General features: G+C 46.8%; 3 protein-coding genes across 3 annotated transcripts in view; all 3 read left to right on the top strand.

The window, feature by feature from the left end:
• The window catches only part of LOC309562915 (uncharacterized protein), a 523,709-nt gene that overhangs the window by 32,682 nt on the left and 474,703 nt on the right, over positions 1–16,324 (top strand). The gene's annotated exons all lie outside the window — the stretch shown is intronic.
• Positions 1–16,324, top strand: part of LOC309564458 (uncharacterized protein) — a 1,566,033-nt gene that overhangs the window by 1,484,062 nt on the left and 65,647 nt on the right. The window contains exon 9 of the mRNA XM_082269088.1: positions 11,536–12,046. Coding sequence (XP_082125214.1) covers positions 11,536–12,046 — 511 coding nt within the window. The remainder of the gene's footprint in view (positions 1–11,535; positions 12,047–16,324) is intronic.
• On the top strand, positions 10–11,476 carry LOC309563991 (uncharacterized protein; the record flags this gene model as incomplete). Its single annotated transcript, XM_082268619.1, has 4 exons — positions 10–75; positions 8,191–8,400; positions 8,490–8,664; positions 11,415–11,476. The coding sequence occupies 4 exons, from the start codon at positions 10–12 to the stop codon at positions 11,474–11,476; spliced, it is 513 nt and encodes a 170-aa protein (XP_082124745.1).

The raw sequence follows: 16,324 nt of genomic DNA, 5'->3' as shown, positions 1-16,324 counted from the left end.
AGACTTCACATGAGCTTGAAGGTGAAGGCCTGGCCTGAGCGCCGGAAACATTCTCAACAGAAACCAGAGCTTGGTGTAAATGGAAGATCTCACACGAGGAGAAGCCATATTCCGCCCCGCAGAAGAAGCTCCATCTTTATATACACTATATTACCAAAAGTATTGGGACGCCTGCCTTTACACACACACACGTACTTTAATGGCATCCCAGTCTTAGTCCGTAGGGTTCAATATTGAGTTGGCCCACCCTTTGCAGCTATAACAGCTTCAATTCTTCTGGGAAGGCCGTCTACAAGGTTTTATGGGAATGTTTGACCGTTCTTCCCAAAGCGTATTTGTGAGGTCAGCCACTGATGATGGAACTAAGGCCTGGCTCGCAGTCTCCGCTATAATTCATCCCAAAGGTGTTCTATCGGGTTGAGGTTGAGGCCAGTCAAGTTCCTCCACCCCAAACTCGCTCATCCATGTCTTTATGGACCTTGCTTTGTGCACTGGTCCAGATCATTTGGTGATGGGGGATTACGGTGTGGGGTTGTTTTTCAGGGGTTGGGCTTGGCCCCTTAGTTCCAGTAAAGGGAACTCCTAAGGCTTCAGCATACCAAGACATTTTGGACAATTTAATGCTCCCAACTTTGTGGGAGGAGTTTGGGGATGACCCCTTCCTGTTCCAACATGACTGCGCACCAGTGCACGAAGCAAGATCCATAAAGACATGGATGAGCGAGTTTGGGGTGGATGTCTTTATGGACCTTGATTTGTGCACTGGTCCAGATCATTTGGTGAAGGGGGGATTATGGTGATGGGATGTTTTTCAGGGTTTGGGCTTGGCCCTTTAGTTCCAGAGAAGGGAACTCTTAAGGCGTCAGCATACCAATTTTGGACAATTTTATGCTCCCCAGTTTGAGGTCCTGAGCGTGTTTAGGGAGGAGGAACTTGACTGGGTTGAGGTCAGGACTCTGTGCAGGCCAGTCAAGTTCCTCCTCCCCAAACTCGCTCATCCATGTCTTTATGGACATTGCTTTGTGTACTGATCCAAATCATTTGGTGGAGGGGGGATTATGGTGTGGGGCTGTTTTTCAGGGGTTGGACTTGACCCTTTAGTTCCAGTGAAGGGAACCCTTAAGGCGTCAGCATACCAAGACATTTTGGACAATTTCATGCTCCCAACTTTGTGGGAGGAGTTTGGGGATGGCCCCTTCCTGTTACAACATGAATGCGCACCTGGAGGAGGAGGGGGTGTCACTGGTTGGGTCTCTCTAGGAGAGAGAAGGAGGGGGTGTCACTGCTGGTTGGGTCCCTCTAGGAGAGAGGAGGAGGGGGTGTCACTGCTGGTTGGGTTCCTCTAGGAGAGAGAAGGAGGGGGTGTCACTGCTGGTTGGGTCCCTCTAGGAGAGAGAAGGATGAGGTGTCACTGCTGGTTGGGTCCCTCTAGGAGAGAGAAGGAGGGGGTGTCACTGCTGGTGGAGTTCCTCTCGCAGTGTAGTCTATTCTCTCCTAATTTTCAGAAGTTTCTAAGGAAGACATCACGGTGAGATAAGATCTAGATATTGATCATGGGGAGAAGGGGAGATCAGACTACATGCCATGACTGATAATATCAGCGCAATAGTGATCCGACTGCACAGGAAGCTTCATTTTCTTGGAGAGCGCCACCTGCTGCTTGAAAGTTCAAAAAAATGACTTTTTGAGACGTAACATTTAATATTTACCTAAAAAGAATTCTAATATAATAATGCATATTTTTAATATAAAACAAATTAAGCTAAATATATAAATATAATTTTAAAACTCTCGTTAATTTTTGTAAGTTGATTAATAAAAGTCTTCCTTCAGATTTGTATGAAATTATCTTTTATTTTCCTTTATTCAATTTTTCTAATACTCCAAGTACGGCGCATCCTGTAGGGGTTTTTTTTATAGGGGTCTTAAAACGTAGCTCCGGGAAATTTTGTGAACTATGGCTCTCGCCATTGCTGATTCCAATGGCCTTAAGGTTCGCTAAGCAGATTACCTTTTAGGGCCAATTTCTATTTCCGCTGTAACTCACCGTAATTTTCTGCCACATTGGGAAAGAAATTGGCTGCACACCTCCGCCGTTCCAATAGATTTATTGAAACATATAAAACTGCCCCCAGGACGCAGACCATGGAAAGGTCGATGCGTTTCACATGGACAACGTTAGAGGGTGTTTCTTCAAATTGCCCGTTGGCTCCTGGGATATCAGTGTCATCAATCCCAGGAGTCAACGGGCATCCTTGATTGACAGGTTGCCATTACAACGGGGCGGGAGCTTCCTGCGAGGCCGCCATTTTTATGGCAACCTGCAATACACGCGTTCCCGAGGCACACAGGAAAGGTGTATCGGAAAAAAAACTTTGGAAAACGCTTGAACTTTTTTTTTTTTTTACGTAAATTTTATTAACTTTCAATTCAATATATACACACAGATATAAACATATTTCACATATTTCCCCCTGTATGCCACCACCCATATACCCTCCCTCCCCCCTTCTCTTTTTTCCACTTCACTCCCTTGTTGTGTTCCTTCTCCTAGGACTCAACTTAAAGTATCTCACAAAAGTAAGTACACCCCTCACATTCTATCTTTTCATGTGACAACACTGAAGAAATGAGACTTTGCTACAATGTAAAGTAGTGAGTGTACAGCTTGTATAACAGTGTAAATTTACTGTCCCCTCAAAATAACTCAACACACAGCCATTAACCACTTGCCCTTCAGAAGATGTGTGAAACATTCTCTAGACAGAATGAATCGCATCCTGAGCACAACAAGCAGACCTCACTAACAGATCCTGCTCTCTGGTAGGCAGAGGACAATACAGATTTACCTGCAGCCCCTCTGGTAAGCAGACAGAACTCAAAACTATACTTTCTCACTAGCACCTACCTAGGAGGGTGCTACATCCACCCCCCCACCAAACTGAGCCATGTCCTCACTAACAGATCCTGCTCTCCGGTAGGCAGAGAACAATATAGATTTACCTGGAGCCCCTCTGGTAAGCAGACAGAGCTCAAAACTATACTTTCTCACTAGCACCTACCTAGGAGCAGAGGAGGACTGGGCCAGGGGTCAGGGGGGCAATTGCCTCCCGGGTCGTTCTGATGCTCCGTAAAAAAAAGGCTGCACCGCTTCTGCCACAGACGTCCCTAAAGGATTCCTGGTGAAGAGAAGTAAAAGGTACCCACTACTGACCTACTGAGTGCGGGTTGAATCAAGGACCGAGCACAGGCCCCCCAGCATGGATGGTGTAAACTGTGTCTGAGCAGAGGCCGGTTCCATGCCCCACTGGAGACCCTTTCTCCCCTGGCAAGCCCTGACTGAGCTGTCCCAGCTCCCCCCAACCCCCCCCCCCTGCTGGCCAGGTCGGGAACCCGGATTCAATCGGTAAGTAAAGAGTATCTGGAGCAGGGCTTCTGCTTGGAATGGGGGTCAGGAGGAGGACAGGAAGAGGGGAGGGGGCTGGGTCACTGCACCATGGGCCTCTGGTTTGTACTCCCCCCCCCCCCCCCTGGGCCGAAGGTTGCCAGTCTGCCCCTGCCTAGGGGGGTGCTACATCCACCCCCCACCAAACTGAGCCATGTCCTCACTAACAGATCCTGCTCTCCGGTAGGCAGAGAACAATATAGATTTACCTGCAGCCCCTCTGGTAAGCAGACAGAGCTCAAAACTATCCTTTCTCACTAGCACCTACCTAGGAGGGTGCTACAGTCACCCCCCGCCATAATGAGCTATGTCCTTACTGGCTCTGGGCAGCCACCCCTACAAAACTTCTTTGTACAAAAATTTAGTATCCCACAAACTTATAAAAGGCGAAAAGGGAAATAATATATGTACAGGGCCATGGGGCATACCCCATATGTGGCCAGTGAATACAATAGGTTACGTGGAAAAATATATGTACAAATATTCACACATGTACATATACCCTCCGCCAAACAAAAATCTGCTTGACAGGTTAAGACATTACCCTATCTTGCTACCTAAATACAGTATCAACATTGTATAAAGATATACACACAAAGAACAGTGGAGGGTCTATCCAGACCCGGAAGTCCCATGCAAGCCTGCAAAGGAAACAGAAGTTAAGCACAAAAATGTACATTGTTACCTATTCACGGTGAGACTGCCCTCTCCTCAGAGACAACCTGCTCACCAGAATTATTTCTAACTGTAACATTCCTGTATATTTTCTCACTAGCACCTACCCAGGAGGGTGCTTCATCTGAGAGACAGAAATTGCTAATTGCTCAAGAAACCCCTGGCAACCTCTAAAGGAACTCTAGGGTTCCATGGAACATAGGTTTAGGAAGAATGGTCCCTACACTTGTGGTTATTGAGAAGATCTACCCCTTACAAATAGCTAAAAAGATCAACGGTGCCAGTAGAGTTGCCACCTCATCCCTTTAACCACTTAAGCCCCGGAAGATTTTACCCCCTTCCTGACCAGGGCCTATTTTGCGATTCGGCACTGCGTGACTTTAACGGACAATTGCGCGGTCGTGCGATGCTGTACCTAAACGAATTTGACGTCCTTTTTTTCCAACAAACAGAGCTTTCTTTTGGTGGTATTTGATCACCTGTGCGATTTTTTGATCATGCGCTACAAACAAAAAAAAAATAGCGTCAATTTTGCAAAAATAACAATATTTTTCACATTTTTTTATATGAAATTCCCCCAAAAAAATGTATAAATAAACATTTTTTAACATTTTCGGCCAATTTGTTTTATGCTACATATGTTTGGTAAAAAAAATTGCAAAAAGCGTATTTTGATTGGTTTGCGCAAAAGTTATTGCGTTTACTAACAAAGGGAAAGATGATTCCCGTATGATCACTGTTCCTACATGACAGGCGTCTTGTTTACATCAGCCGCCTGCCTTTCTCCCGCTGTCACGGACGATCGTGAGTGACCAGCGGACATCGGGTCCACCGGGCACACGCGCAGGGCGGGTCCGTGACTACGCGGGAGCGCGCCTCCGGCAGCGCGCGCTCGCTCCCCAGAGCCTCACAGGCTAGTGACGTACCGGTACGTCACTTTGCCTGTGAGGGGCTGACCACCGCAGTATATGTACTTGCGGCGGTCGGCAAGTGGTTAAATCTGAACACATATGAATTACACAGGTTCTGAGGCTAATGTATTGCAGATAAGGCAACAAGAGAGTTAAATTATCACCTTAATCAGCCACAGAACCTGTGTAATTCATATGTGTTAGGTTTTAAAATGATGAGGTGGCAACCCCAGGTGCCAGTGGAAACTTATCTGAGAGATAGAATTTGCTCTTTGCCCAAGGAACCCCTTGCAACCTCTGGAGGAACTCTAGGGTTCCATGGAACCATGGTTGAGGAAGAATGCTCCTTACACTTATGGTTATTGAGAATATATACCCCTTACAAATAGCTAAAAAGATAAGTGGTGTCAGTGGAAACTTATCTGAAAGGCATAAATTGCTCAAGGAACCCCTAGCAACCCCTGGAGGAACTCTAGGGTTCCTTGGAACCCTGGTTAAAGAAGAATGCTCCTTATACTTATGGTTATGGGGGAAGATCTACCCCTACAAATAGCTAAAAAGGTCAATGGTGTCAGTGGGAACTTCTCTTGGAGGCAGAAATTGCCCGTTGCTTAAGAAACCCCTAGCAACCTCTGGAGGAACTCTAGGGTTTTATAGAACTCTGGTTGAGAAACCTGCTAGATCTGGTGTCCTTAGCAGGAACTAACTGAGTAAGACTTTTCCACTGGATGGCAATTGAAGTTGTGGGCAGCCATAGATGGAATTGCTGCCCTTATCATGGAGCTCTTAGAAGACCTTTGAAGTTCCATCTCCATATACTTGAATTGCAACCTAGATGCTGGTCCTCTGCTGTATCCTGACTCTTTTACGAAGGCTAATCTTCCACCATCACATCCTGGAGATTCGGAGCCATTTCCATTCATTCTTCTCTGCTGGGGTTCTTTGCAGCCATGTGCCAGAGGTTGGACATACTAAAAGTGAAGAGGCATTTCCCTGTCTCAACACTACTGGGGCATGGGAGTCCATCCTGATCTACCTGGCTTCTCTGTTGCATTAACCACTTAAGCCCCGGAAGATTTTACCCCCTTCCAGACCAGGGGTTTTTTTTCCGAATTTTTACTGCGTGACTTTAACGGACGATTGCGCGGTCGTGCGACGCTGTACCTAAACTAATTTGACGTCCTTTTTTTCCCACAAACAGAGCTTTCTTTTGGTGGTATTTGATCACCTGTGCGATTTTTTGATCATGCGCTATAAACAAAAAAAGAGCGTCAATTTTGCAAAAATAACAATATTTTTCACATTATTTTATATGAAATTCCCCCCCAAAAAATGTAAAAATCAAATTTTTTTAACATTTTCGACCAATTTGTTTTATGCTACCTATGTTTGGTAAAAAAAATCGCAATAAGCGTATTTTGATTGGTTTGCGCAAAAGTTATCGCGTTTACTAACTAAGGGAAAGATTTTTGTCATTTTTGGTGTTTTTTTTTTAACTAGTAATGGCGGCGACCTGCGATTTCTTTTGTGGGACTGCGACATTGCGGCGGACAGATCGGACCCTTGACTGACATTTTTGGGGTTACCAGTGACATTACTGCAGTAATCAGTGCTATACATATGCACTGTTACTGTAAAAATGACACTGGCAGGGAAGGAGTTAACTGTATTGGAGAGGGAGGGGTTAAGTGTGTCCTAGGGGCGTGTTTCTAACTGTGATTGGACATGGCTACTAGTGTAAAAACAGAGATCAACGGTCCTACATAGAAGAACCGTCTGATCTCCATTTTTACACAGGGGAGAATGTCAGGCGGCTTGTTTACATTAGCCACCTGCCTTTCTCCCTTCCCGGCGAACGATCGCGAGTGACCGGCGGACATCGGGTCCGCCGATCACATGCACTGACTTGTTAGGGAACGAGCCTGGGCGGGCGCACGCCTCAGCGGGCGCGCGCTCGCCCGCTATTGGCTCACAAGCCAGTGACAGGCTAGTGACGTACCGGTACGTCACTTTGCCTGGCCGGGGCTGACCGCCGCAGTATATGTACTTGCGGCGGTCGGCAAGTGGTTAAAGGTGGGCAGCTTGCTGCTGGGTACATCTGATGAGGACAGTGAGAGGGTGACCCACGTCATCCATTCCACTACTGCCTGAGCCTTTTTTGGATGAATGAGGGCACCTCAATGAGTTGTAAATTCACATGGGAAGGTTTGCATCAAAGTAGATACGTTGGTGCAAGGAAATTTCTCCTACACAGTGCAACATAATAACAAATTAGAGGGGAATTATGATTAAATCCACCATAATCAGTTTTGCGGCAAAACCAAAGTTGCTAAAATCCCTCCACTCATCCCTAGTAATATATTTCTCTCCCCCTTGGTGGGAGTGGAGATGACCCCATCTATATACAGTACATACACCCACAGCACAAGGCCGTGTTCTCACTACGAGACGTTTCTCGGGGCTGCAGTTCCTCAGAGCTCATTTATACCATAGAGACAGGAAGTCTCTATGGAAGACAGGAAGTGATGTCAGGCATAAATAGGAAGTTCCGGGTGAGAGGTGAGTCGGGAAGAAGTAGAGAAGAGACATTGCTGGAAGTGGCAGTAGAGAAGGTAATAAGATATTATTTTCTATTCACACCCAATAATCCCCCCGTCATATCCGTCCTCTTCCTCCATAGTCACTGTGATGTCTTTTATCTCCAGCAGATACACATAAATGGTCATTAGTGGAAATGCAACACATCTGAAGAATATGACCGGAAATGGACATTCTGTTCTATGGAGGAGTGGGAGTATTTAGAAGGACACAAGGATCTCTACAAGGACGTCATGATGGAGAATCAGCCGCCCCTCACATCACCGGGTAAGAGGAGACTTTATTGTAAAGGAGAGAGCAGTACGGAGGGTCCACCTAGATCCCCCATCATCTGATAAACACATAGAAACAATGTATTCAGTCAGTGTGTGTGTTTCCTACAGATGGATCCAGTAATGGGAACCCACCAGAGAGATGTCCCTGTCATCTGTATTCCCGGGATTCCACACAGGAAGGTCACACCATCCCCCACCATCATCAGGTAGGTGACTGACAATTATTGGTAATTATAAATTATACGCAAGCATGTTTCTTACAATGAATGTTTTATTATGTATTCAGAATGAAAACCTCAAGGAATATAATATTGTTGTCATTAAAGAAGAGTATAAAGAGGAGGATGAGGAGTATGGTGTGATGGAGAAGCATTCAGATATACACAAGGATATGATGGAGCCACCTAATACCAGGAACCTACCAGAGAGATGTCCCCGTCCTCTGTATTCCCGGGATTCCACACAGGAAGGTCACACCATCCCTCACCATCATCAGGTAGATGAGGAACAATCACTGATAGTATCATTAGGATCTGTACATTATCTGCATTGTTACCATTGATGTCATTTTTATTATATATTCAGAGTGGAAACCTGAGAGATTCTAAAGTTGAGGTTAAAAAAGAGATAAAAGAGGAGGATGAGAAGTATGGAGTGATGGAGGAGTTGTCAGAAGAACACAAGGATATGAAAGAGCTATCTATTAGCAGAAACCCACCAGTGGGAAGTCCTCTGTATTCCCAGGATTCCACACAGGAAGGTCACACCATCCCTCACCATCATCAGGTGGGTGGAGTTGAGGGTCGGGAACATAAAGTGATTGAACACTCTGACATGTGGAGACGATGTGTGGACTCTACAAGATGATATTTTCTATGTGATCTCACATCATAAATACTTCTATGTTACAGATGTTATTTTCTGCCATTCTGTTGGTTTAGGGTGAAGATCTGATGAAGATGAAAGTTGAGGGTGAAGTAGAAGAGACGTATGTGAGGGATGATCAGCAATATACGGAGGAGGCTGGAATGATGAGGACATTCATAGAGGAGGACACTCCTACAGAGATCAGCACAGGTGACCCATAATATATTCTTCTCTTATCTCTGCTCTGTTACTGCACACTGATTGGTCCAGAGTACGTTGCAGCAATGCACATAACACTTGAAGGCAAAAACAGGGTTCCCTCTGTCTAGTTCAGGGTTTTTTCAACCATGGTTGCTAGGGGTTCCTAGGGTTCCTCCTGAGGTTGTGCAGATAGGAGGAAGGGAGCCGCTCAGGTGAGGAAAAAGTACTCCGGTGCAGGTCGGATCCGTCATCCAAAGGTCCAATAGTTCAAAGAAAATGTGACCGCACTCAGGAGAAGTTGAAGAATGAAGTGTTTAATCCCCCGTAGGATATAATACATACAGTGCTTCACATAGACACAGGACAGGTAAACGCGTTTCACGATTCTAAGATCGCTTAATCATTACCTACGGGGGATTAAACACTTCTCCTGAGTGCGGTCACATTTTCTTTGAACTATTCCTCCTGAGGTTGCTAGGGGTTCCTAGGGTTTCTCCTCAGGTTGCTAGGGGTTCCTAGGGTTCCTCCTGAGGTTGCTAGGGGTTCCTAGGGTTCCTTCTCAGGTTGGTAGGGGTTCCCAGGGTTCCTCCTCAGGCTGCTAGGGGTTCCTAGAGTTCCTTAAGGTTGTTAGGGGTTCCCAGGGTTCCTCCTCAGGTTGCTAGGGGTTCCTAGGGTTCCTCCTAAGGTTGCTAGGGGTTCCCAGGGTTCCTCCTCAGGTTGCTAGGGGTTCCTATGGTTCCTCCTCAGGTTGCTAGGGGTTCCTAGGGTTCCCTCTCAGGTTGCTAGGGGTTCCCTGGGTTCCTCCTCAGGTTGCTAGGGGTTCCCAGGGTTCCTCCTCAGGTTGCTAGGGGTTCCTAGGGTTCCTCCTTAGGTTGCTAGGGTTTCCTAGGGTTCCTCCTCAGGTTGCTAGGGGTTCCTTGAGAAATGGGCAATTTCTGCCTCTCAGATAAGTTTCCAATGACACCATTGTTCCTTTTAGCAGTCTGTAAGGGGGTAATTCTTCCCAATGAGGACAAGAGTAAGGAGCATTCTTCCCACTGACTGTCACACTAATGTGTCATGAGTGATTTTTAATTTTTAGCAGGGGTTCCCCGAGACCAGAAATTTATTTCAAGGGTTCCTCTGTGTTGAAAAGGTTGAGAAAGGCTGCTCTAGTTATACATGGAGTGGAATCTGTGAATGGAAATGTCTCCTCATGGACATTTATTGATGTCTTAGAGGAGACAGCTTTCTGAATGGCCCCTGCAACCTTTGGTGACCTTTGGCTGCCATCTTGGCATGGAACTCTATGAAATAGGGTCCCCACGTCATTTGGGCGTGCCTAGAGCGAGTGGTAGGTTAGAGACACAGACCCAGCTTGTTAGGGAGAGTGAATGGTGTCATGTCGGATAATGCCTTTCCGTCGGATAGTGCATCCGACAGACTGCACATGCGCGGTAAATGACGTCACTCCAGCTGACTGCTCCGCTCAGCTGGGGTTGACGTCATTAATGCGCTTGCGCAGTCCCCGTCAGATGCATTTTTCGACGGGAGACAGTACACGGGAAGAATTATAAGACATCGAGGAGGCGTTACGGAGTAATCGAGGAGGCGGTACGGAGGCAAAGTAATAAAAAATAAAGGAAGAAATACCAAATATAACAAGTGACGGGGGTATAGCTATCTGACAGAACACCGCCGCTGCTGACACGTGGGGGGGGGATCTGGAAGCTGCAGTAAAAATGCCACTGATTATATTTCATATCCCCAAGGTAAGAACTTGTCAAGGAGGGGGAGGGGATAAGGGGAATGAAGGCTTCAATTGAAGGACCAAACTTTAACACTGATATGTGACCTGTCCACCTGGCTGCACCCCCCTGGAGTGACGTCATTTACCGCGCATGCGCAGTACATGGAAAGGTTCCTGAGGCGTAGGGTCAATTCAAGGACAAGGCCTGCACAGAGTAAACATTCCAGGATCTGGACCAGAGAAGTGGGCCTCTTCTCAGCAGCATCAGGAGAAAATACTGCTGCAAGCTTCTTCCAGTGTTGCATATCAGCAGAAACCTAGGCTTAGGGTTGCATGTTCTATACAAGTCTCAAATCTATTGGTCATCTTTTTTTCCAGGACACGCCATGGAGAAACCCTCAAAGGATCGTCTCACTTTATCTCCAGGTTGTAAAATGGAAGATGAGGACATCACAGGAGACTGTGGAGGAGAAAAGACAATGAGCTCCACTATGGATGGTGGACTTCACAGTGTGGATAGACCATGGAATCCCTCTGACTCTGAGCAACCTCGTACTGTGAGGGATGGTTCTGGAATTCAGGGGGAGGAGACATTTCCCTGTCCTGATTCTGGGGAAAGCTTTAGCTCTGAACTAAGGCCTACTGTAAATCAGAGATCTCACACAGGTGGAAAACTTTATTCCTGTCCTGAATGTGGGAAATTTTTTTCACAGGTGTCCAATCTTTACAGACATCTGAGGTTACATACAGGCGAGAAACCGTATTCCTGCACTGAGTGCGGGAAATGTTTTTCACAGAAGTTCCATCTTTACACACATCAGAAGTCCCACACAGGCGAAAAACCATATTCTTGCCCTGAGTGCAGGAAATGTTTTACACAGAAATCAGTACTTGTTATACACCAGAGATCTCACACGGGGGAGAAGCCGTATTCCTGCCCCGAGTGCGGGAAATGTTGTTCAAATAAATCAGACCTTGTTAAACATCAGAGATCTCACACGGGGGAGAAATTGCATTCCTGCCCTGAGTGCGGGAAATGTTTTTCAGAGAGGTCCAGTCTTTCCAGACATCGGAGATCTCACACTGGCGAGAAGCCGCACGCCTGTCCAGAGTGCGGGAAATGTTATATGCATAAAACGGACCTTGTTAAACATCAGAGATCTCACACGGGGGAGAAGCCGTATTCCTGCCCTGAGTGCGGGAAACGTTTTTCGGGGAAATTCAGTCTTTCCAGACATCAGAGATCTCACAATGGCGAGAAGCCGTATACCTGTTCAGAGTGTGGGAAATGTTATATGCATAAAACAAACCTTCTTAAACATCAAAGTGCTCACATAGGGGTGGGGCCATTTTTCAGATAAACCCAGTTTTTCTAGACATCAGACACTTTACATGCCTGTCCTGAGTGTGGGAAAAATTTTCAACTGAAATCAGACCTTCTGGTAAATCAAAGATCTCACACAGGGAAGAGGCCGCCATTTTTTCTCAGTACCATCTTTACATACAGCAGAGGTCTCTCACAGATGAGAAGCCTCTTTATTTACTGTCCTGAGTGAGCATATGCCGCAAGCAGGAAAGGTGTTTTCGTGCCCCGAGTGTGGGAAATGTTCTCCATAGAAATCAGAGCCTATGCAACAAAAACCTCACACAGGTGAGAAGCCGTATTCCAGTCCTGAGTGCAGGAAATGTTTTTCGTGAAAGTCTTGTCTAACCAAACATCAGAGAACCCACACAACCCTTGAGGTGTATTAGTGTCCTGAGTGCGGGAAATGTCTTCTATATGGATCATACTTTGCCGTACATCAGAGATCTCACACTCGGAAGAAGCACACCTTGATATACACCTCAGAAAACACCTGGCTGAGCTCTCCTCTCATCTTTATCATGGAAGAAAGACTTTATAAAGAAATCAGAGATCACTTCCAAGCTCCGTCTGGCTTTGTCTAGGAGAGAGAAGGAGGGGTGTCACTGCTGGTTGGGTCCCTCTAGGATAGAGAAGGAGGGGGTGTCACTGCTGGTTGGGTTCCTCTAGGATAGAGGACGGGGTGTCACTGCTGGTTGGGTTCCTCTAGGAGAGAGAAGGAGGAGGTGTCACTGCTGGTTGGGTCCCTCTAGGAGAGAGAAGGAGGGGGTGTCACTGCTGGTTGTGTCCCTCTAGGAGAGAGAAGGAGGAGGTGTCACTGCTGGTTGGGTCCCTCTAGGAGAGATAAGGAGGAGGTGTCACTGCTGGTTGGGTCCCTCTAGGAGAGAGAAGGAGGAGGTATCACTGCTGGTTGGGCTGCTGGTTGTGTCCCTCTAGGAGAGAAAAGGAGGAGGTGTCACTGCTGGTTGGGTCCCTCTAGGAGAGAGAAGGAGGAGGTGTCACTGCTGGTTGAGTCCCTCTAGGAGAGAGAAGGAGGGGGTGTCACTGCTGGTTGAGTCCCTCTAGGAGAGAGAAGGAGGAGGTGTCACTGCTGGTTGGGTCCCTCTAGGAGAGAGAAGGAGGAGGTGTCACTGCTGGTTGTGTCCCTCTAGGAGAGAGAAGGAGGAGGTATCACTGCTGGTTGGGCTGCTGGTTTGGTTCCTCTAGGAGAGAGAAGGAGGAGGTGTCACTGCTGGTTTGGTTACTCAAGGAGAGAGAAGGAGGGGGTGTCACTGCTGGTTTGGTTACTCTAGGAGAGAGAAGGAGGGGGTATCACTGCTGGTTGGGTCCTTCTAGGAGAGAGAAGGAGGAGGTATCACTGCTGGTTGGGTCCCTCTAGGAGAGAGAAGGAGGGGGTGTCACTGCTGGTTGAGTCCCTCTAGGAGAGAGAAGGAGGGGGTGTCACTGCTGGTTGGGTCCCTCTAGGAGAGAGAAGAAAGGGGAGTCACTGCTGGTTGGGTCCCTCTAGGAGAGAGAAGGAGGGGGTGTCACTGCTGGTTGGGTCCCTCTAGGAGAGAGAAGGAGGGGGTGTCACTGCTGGTTGGGTCCCTCTAGGAGAGAGAAGGAGGGGGTGTCACTGCTGGTTGGGTCCCTCTAGCAGAGTAGTCTGATCTCCCCTGATCTTCAGCAGAAGCTTTAAAGGAACACATCATCTTGAATAAAGAGATAGATATTGCTTGTAGATGAAGTGAAGGGGAGATCAGACTTCATGACAGAACTGACAATTTCAGTGAAATAATTATCAGCCTTCACAGGCACTTCATCGGAGAGCGCCACCTGCTGGCTGAACGTGGGAAATATGACATTTTCGGATGTAACATTTCATATTTAGCTGAAAACATATTAGCACATTTTCTTAGTATGAAACAAACGAAGATGAGATATTTCCTTTCTTAAACTCTTGATATTCTGTGTAAGTTGATTGATAAAAGTCTTCCTTCAGATTTGTATGATGAAATGTTCTTTTATTTTTCTTTTTCTAACACTACAATTAAGGTCCATCCTGTAGGTTTTAGTCTTAATCTTGTGTCTTAGTAGTTTGGTTTTACCAGCTTGTACTTCTTGAAACAGTCAACTCCCCCCCTTCTCATGAATCTCAGGTCGGCTGTAGTAGACTCCAATGATAAGTCCATCAGTTCATAGACCTATCCATCATTCCACCCGTAATTCCTCCTCCGCACCATCACAACCTCCAACCACAAGATCACCTTTCTCCCTCAAAACTAACAACCATTTGGGTAACACCTACATGAGGAAACACATGACTATTCACCATAGAGCTTGGTGGGAGAGATGGCAGGCCCACACTCGTTGTTGGGACAAGGTCCTTAACCACTTTACCACCGGAGGATTTTGCTGTCTTACGTCCAGGCCACTTTTTGCGATTCGGCACTCTGCGAATTTACCTGACAATTGCGCGGTCGTGCGACGCCGTACCCAAACGAAATTTACGTCCTTTCTTCCCCACAAACAGAGCTTTCTTTTGGTGGTATTTGACCACCTGTGTGATTTTTACTTTTTGCGCTATAAACAAAAAAAGAGCGACAATTTTGAAAAAATAATATTTTTCACTTTTTTTTTTATGAAATTCCCCCCCAAAAAAATGTAAAAATCTAAATTTTTTAAAATTTTTGGCCAATTTGTTTTCTGCTACCTATGTTTGGTAAAAAAAAATCACAATAAGCGTATTTTGATTGGTTTGCGCAAAAGTTATCGCAGCTACTAACTACGGGAAATTTATGACATTTTTATTGTTTTTGTTTTTTTTAACTAGTAATGGCGGCGATCTGTGTTTTTTTTTTGCGGGACTGCGACATTGCGGCAGACAGATCGGACCCTTGACTGACATTTTTGACACTTTTGGGGGGACCAGTGACATTTCTACAGTAATCAGTGCTATAAATATGCACTGTTACTGTAAAAATGACACTGGCAGGGAAGGGGTTAACTTTTATTGGTGATCAAGGGGTTAATGTATGCCTGGTGCTCACTGACGTGTGTGGGGGGAGGGGACTGAGTGACACAGGGACAGATCGCAGGTTCAGCTATGCTGAATCTTGTAATTTGTCCCTGCCTGTCACTTCGGAGATCCGCCCGCTTTGTTTACACAAGCGGGCGGATCTCCACAGTCGATCCCCGACGATCGGGGAAGAGCGGCGGGGATCACCACATCTCTTCCCCTGGCCCGACTCCCACTGTGTCTGAATACAGCGGGAGCAAGCCTCCGGCGGCACGCGCGCGCCGCCGAGAGAGGGGAATGTCTGGTGACGTAGGTCTACGTCGCCTGACGATAACGAACCGCTGTGCCGCAGTAGAGGCACAGTGAGCAGTGTTAAAGTGGTTAAAGTAGATCACAAATGCAAATAACATGCAGTCCCCCCGGTGCCACCTGGGATATGTGATATGCATATCCCAAGAGGCACTGGGATCTCTACAATCATTTCATTAATTGAAGCAGGAGGGGAGGCCTAGCGGCATATCATCTTGAGGTGGCACCTAAATGTGGAATAGCTGGCAGCCTCCCGAAAATGTCACAGGAGAAGATGGCGGCACGTGACCTGAGAGTGGACTACACCTGACTGACTGCACTGACCAGCTCATAAACATTTTCTCTGTGGAGGTTCAGCCTAAAGTTTGTCTCCGGTGTCTCCCTGGTGCCACCAGGACTCAACAATTCCGACACCTGGTGCCTTGCTTATGGGACTTGTGAAAAAGAGGCAACTGTCTTCTCTGTGCTTTGCCTAAGCACAGGGGGCGGGCTAGCACTATGTTCATCTGGTGCACATGCAATACAGTCCCTGATGTGGTGTGCACATGTAAGCGGTGCACCTAGCTTCTTTCCATGTGGCTGGCCTGGGCCCCACCTATGTACAGGGTCTTCAGAGCATCACATTTGCTCTCCATCTAAACCCAAACACTGTTCATGTGCATGAATGCAGGTCCTAGACCTTCCCGTTATTACATCCTTCAGGTCAATGTACACATTAACCTTGGGCCTATGTTTTCCGTGGTCCTGGTAGAAGCTCCAGAAGACCAACCACCCTCTTTGACCACCTGGTACATGAGATTTTTTTTCTCAATGCCAGGAAGGGGACTCCTTTTCATCCATCACCACCCACTCCTGAGCCAACCAGGCTTGCACCAGAAAAATAAACAACCTATCTCTTCTTCCCAGGCATTGGCTGTATTTACAGTCAGGTCCATAAATATTGGGACATCGAC

This window comes from Pelophylax lessonae (assembly GCF_965119305.1).
Source record: "Pelophylax lessonae genome assembly, chromosome: 9".
Classification (NCBI taxonomy): Eukaryota; Metazoa; Chordata; class Amphibia; order Anura; family Ranidae; genus Pelophylax; species Pelophylax lessonae.
This window is presented reverse-complemented; position numbering and strand designations above follow the sequence as displayed.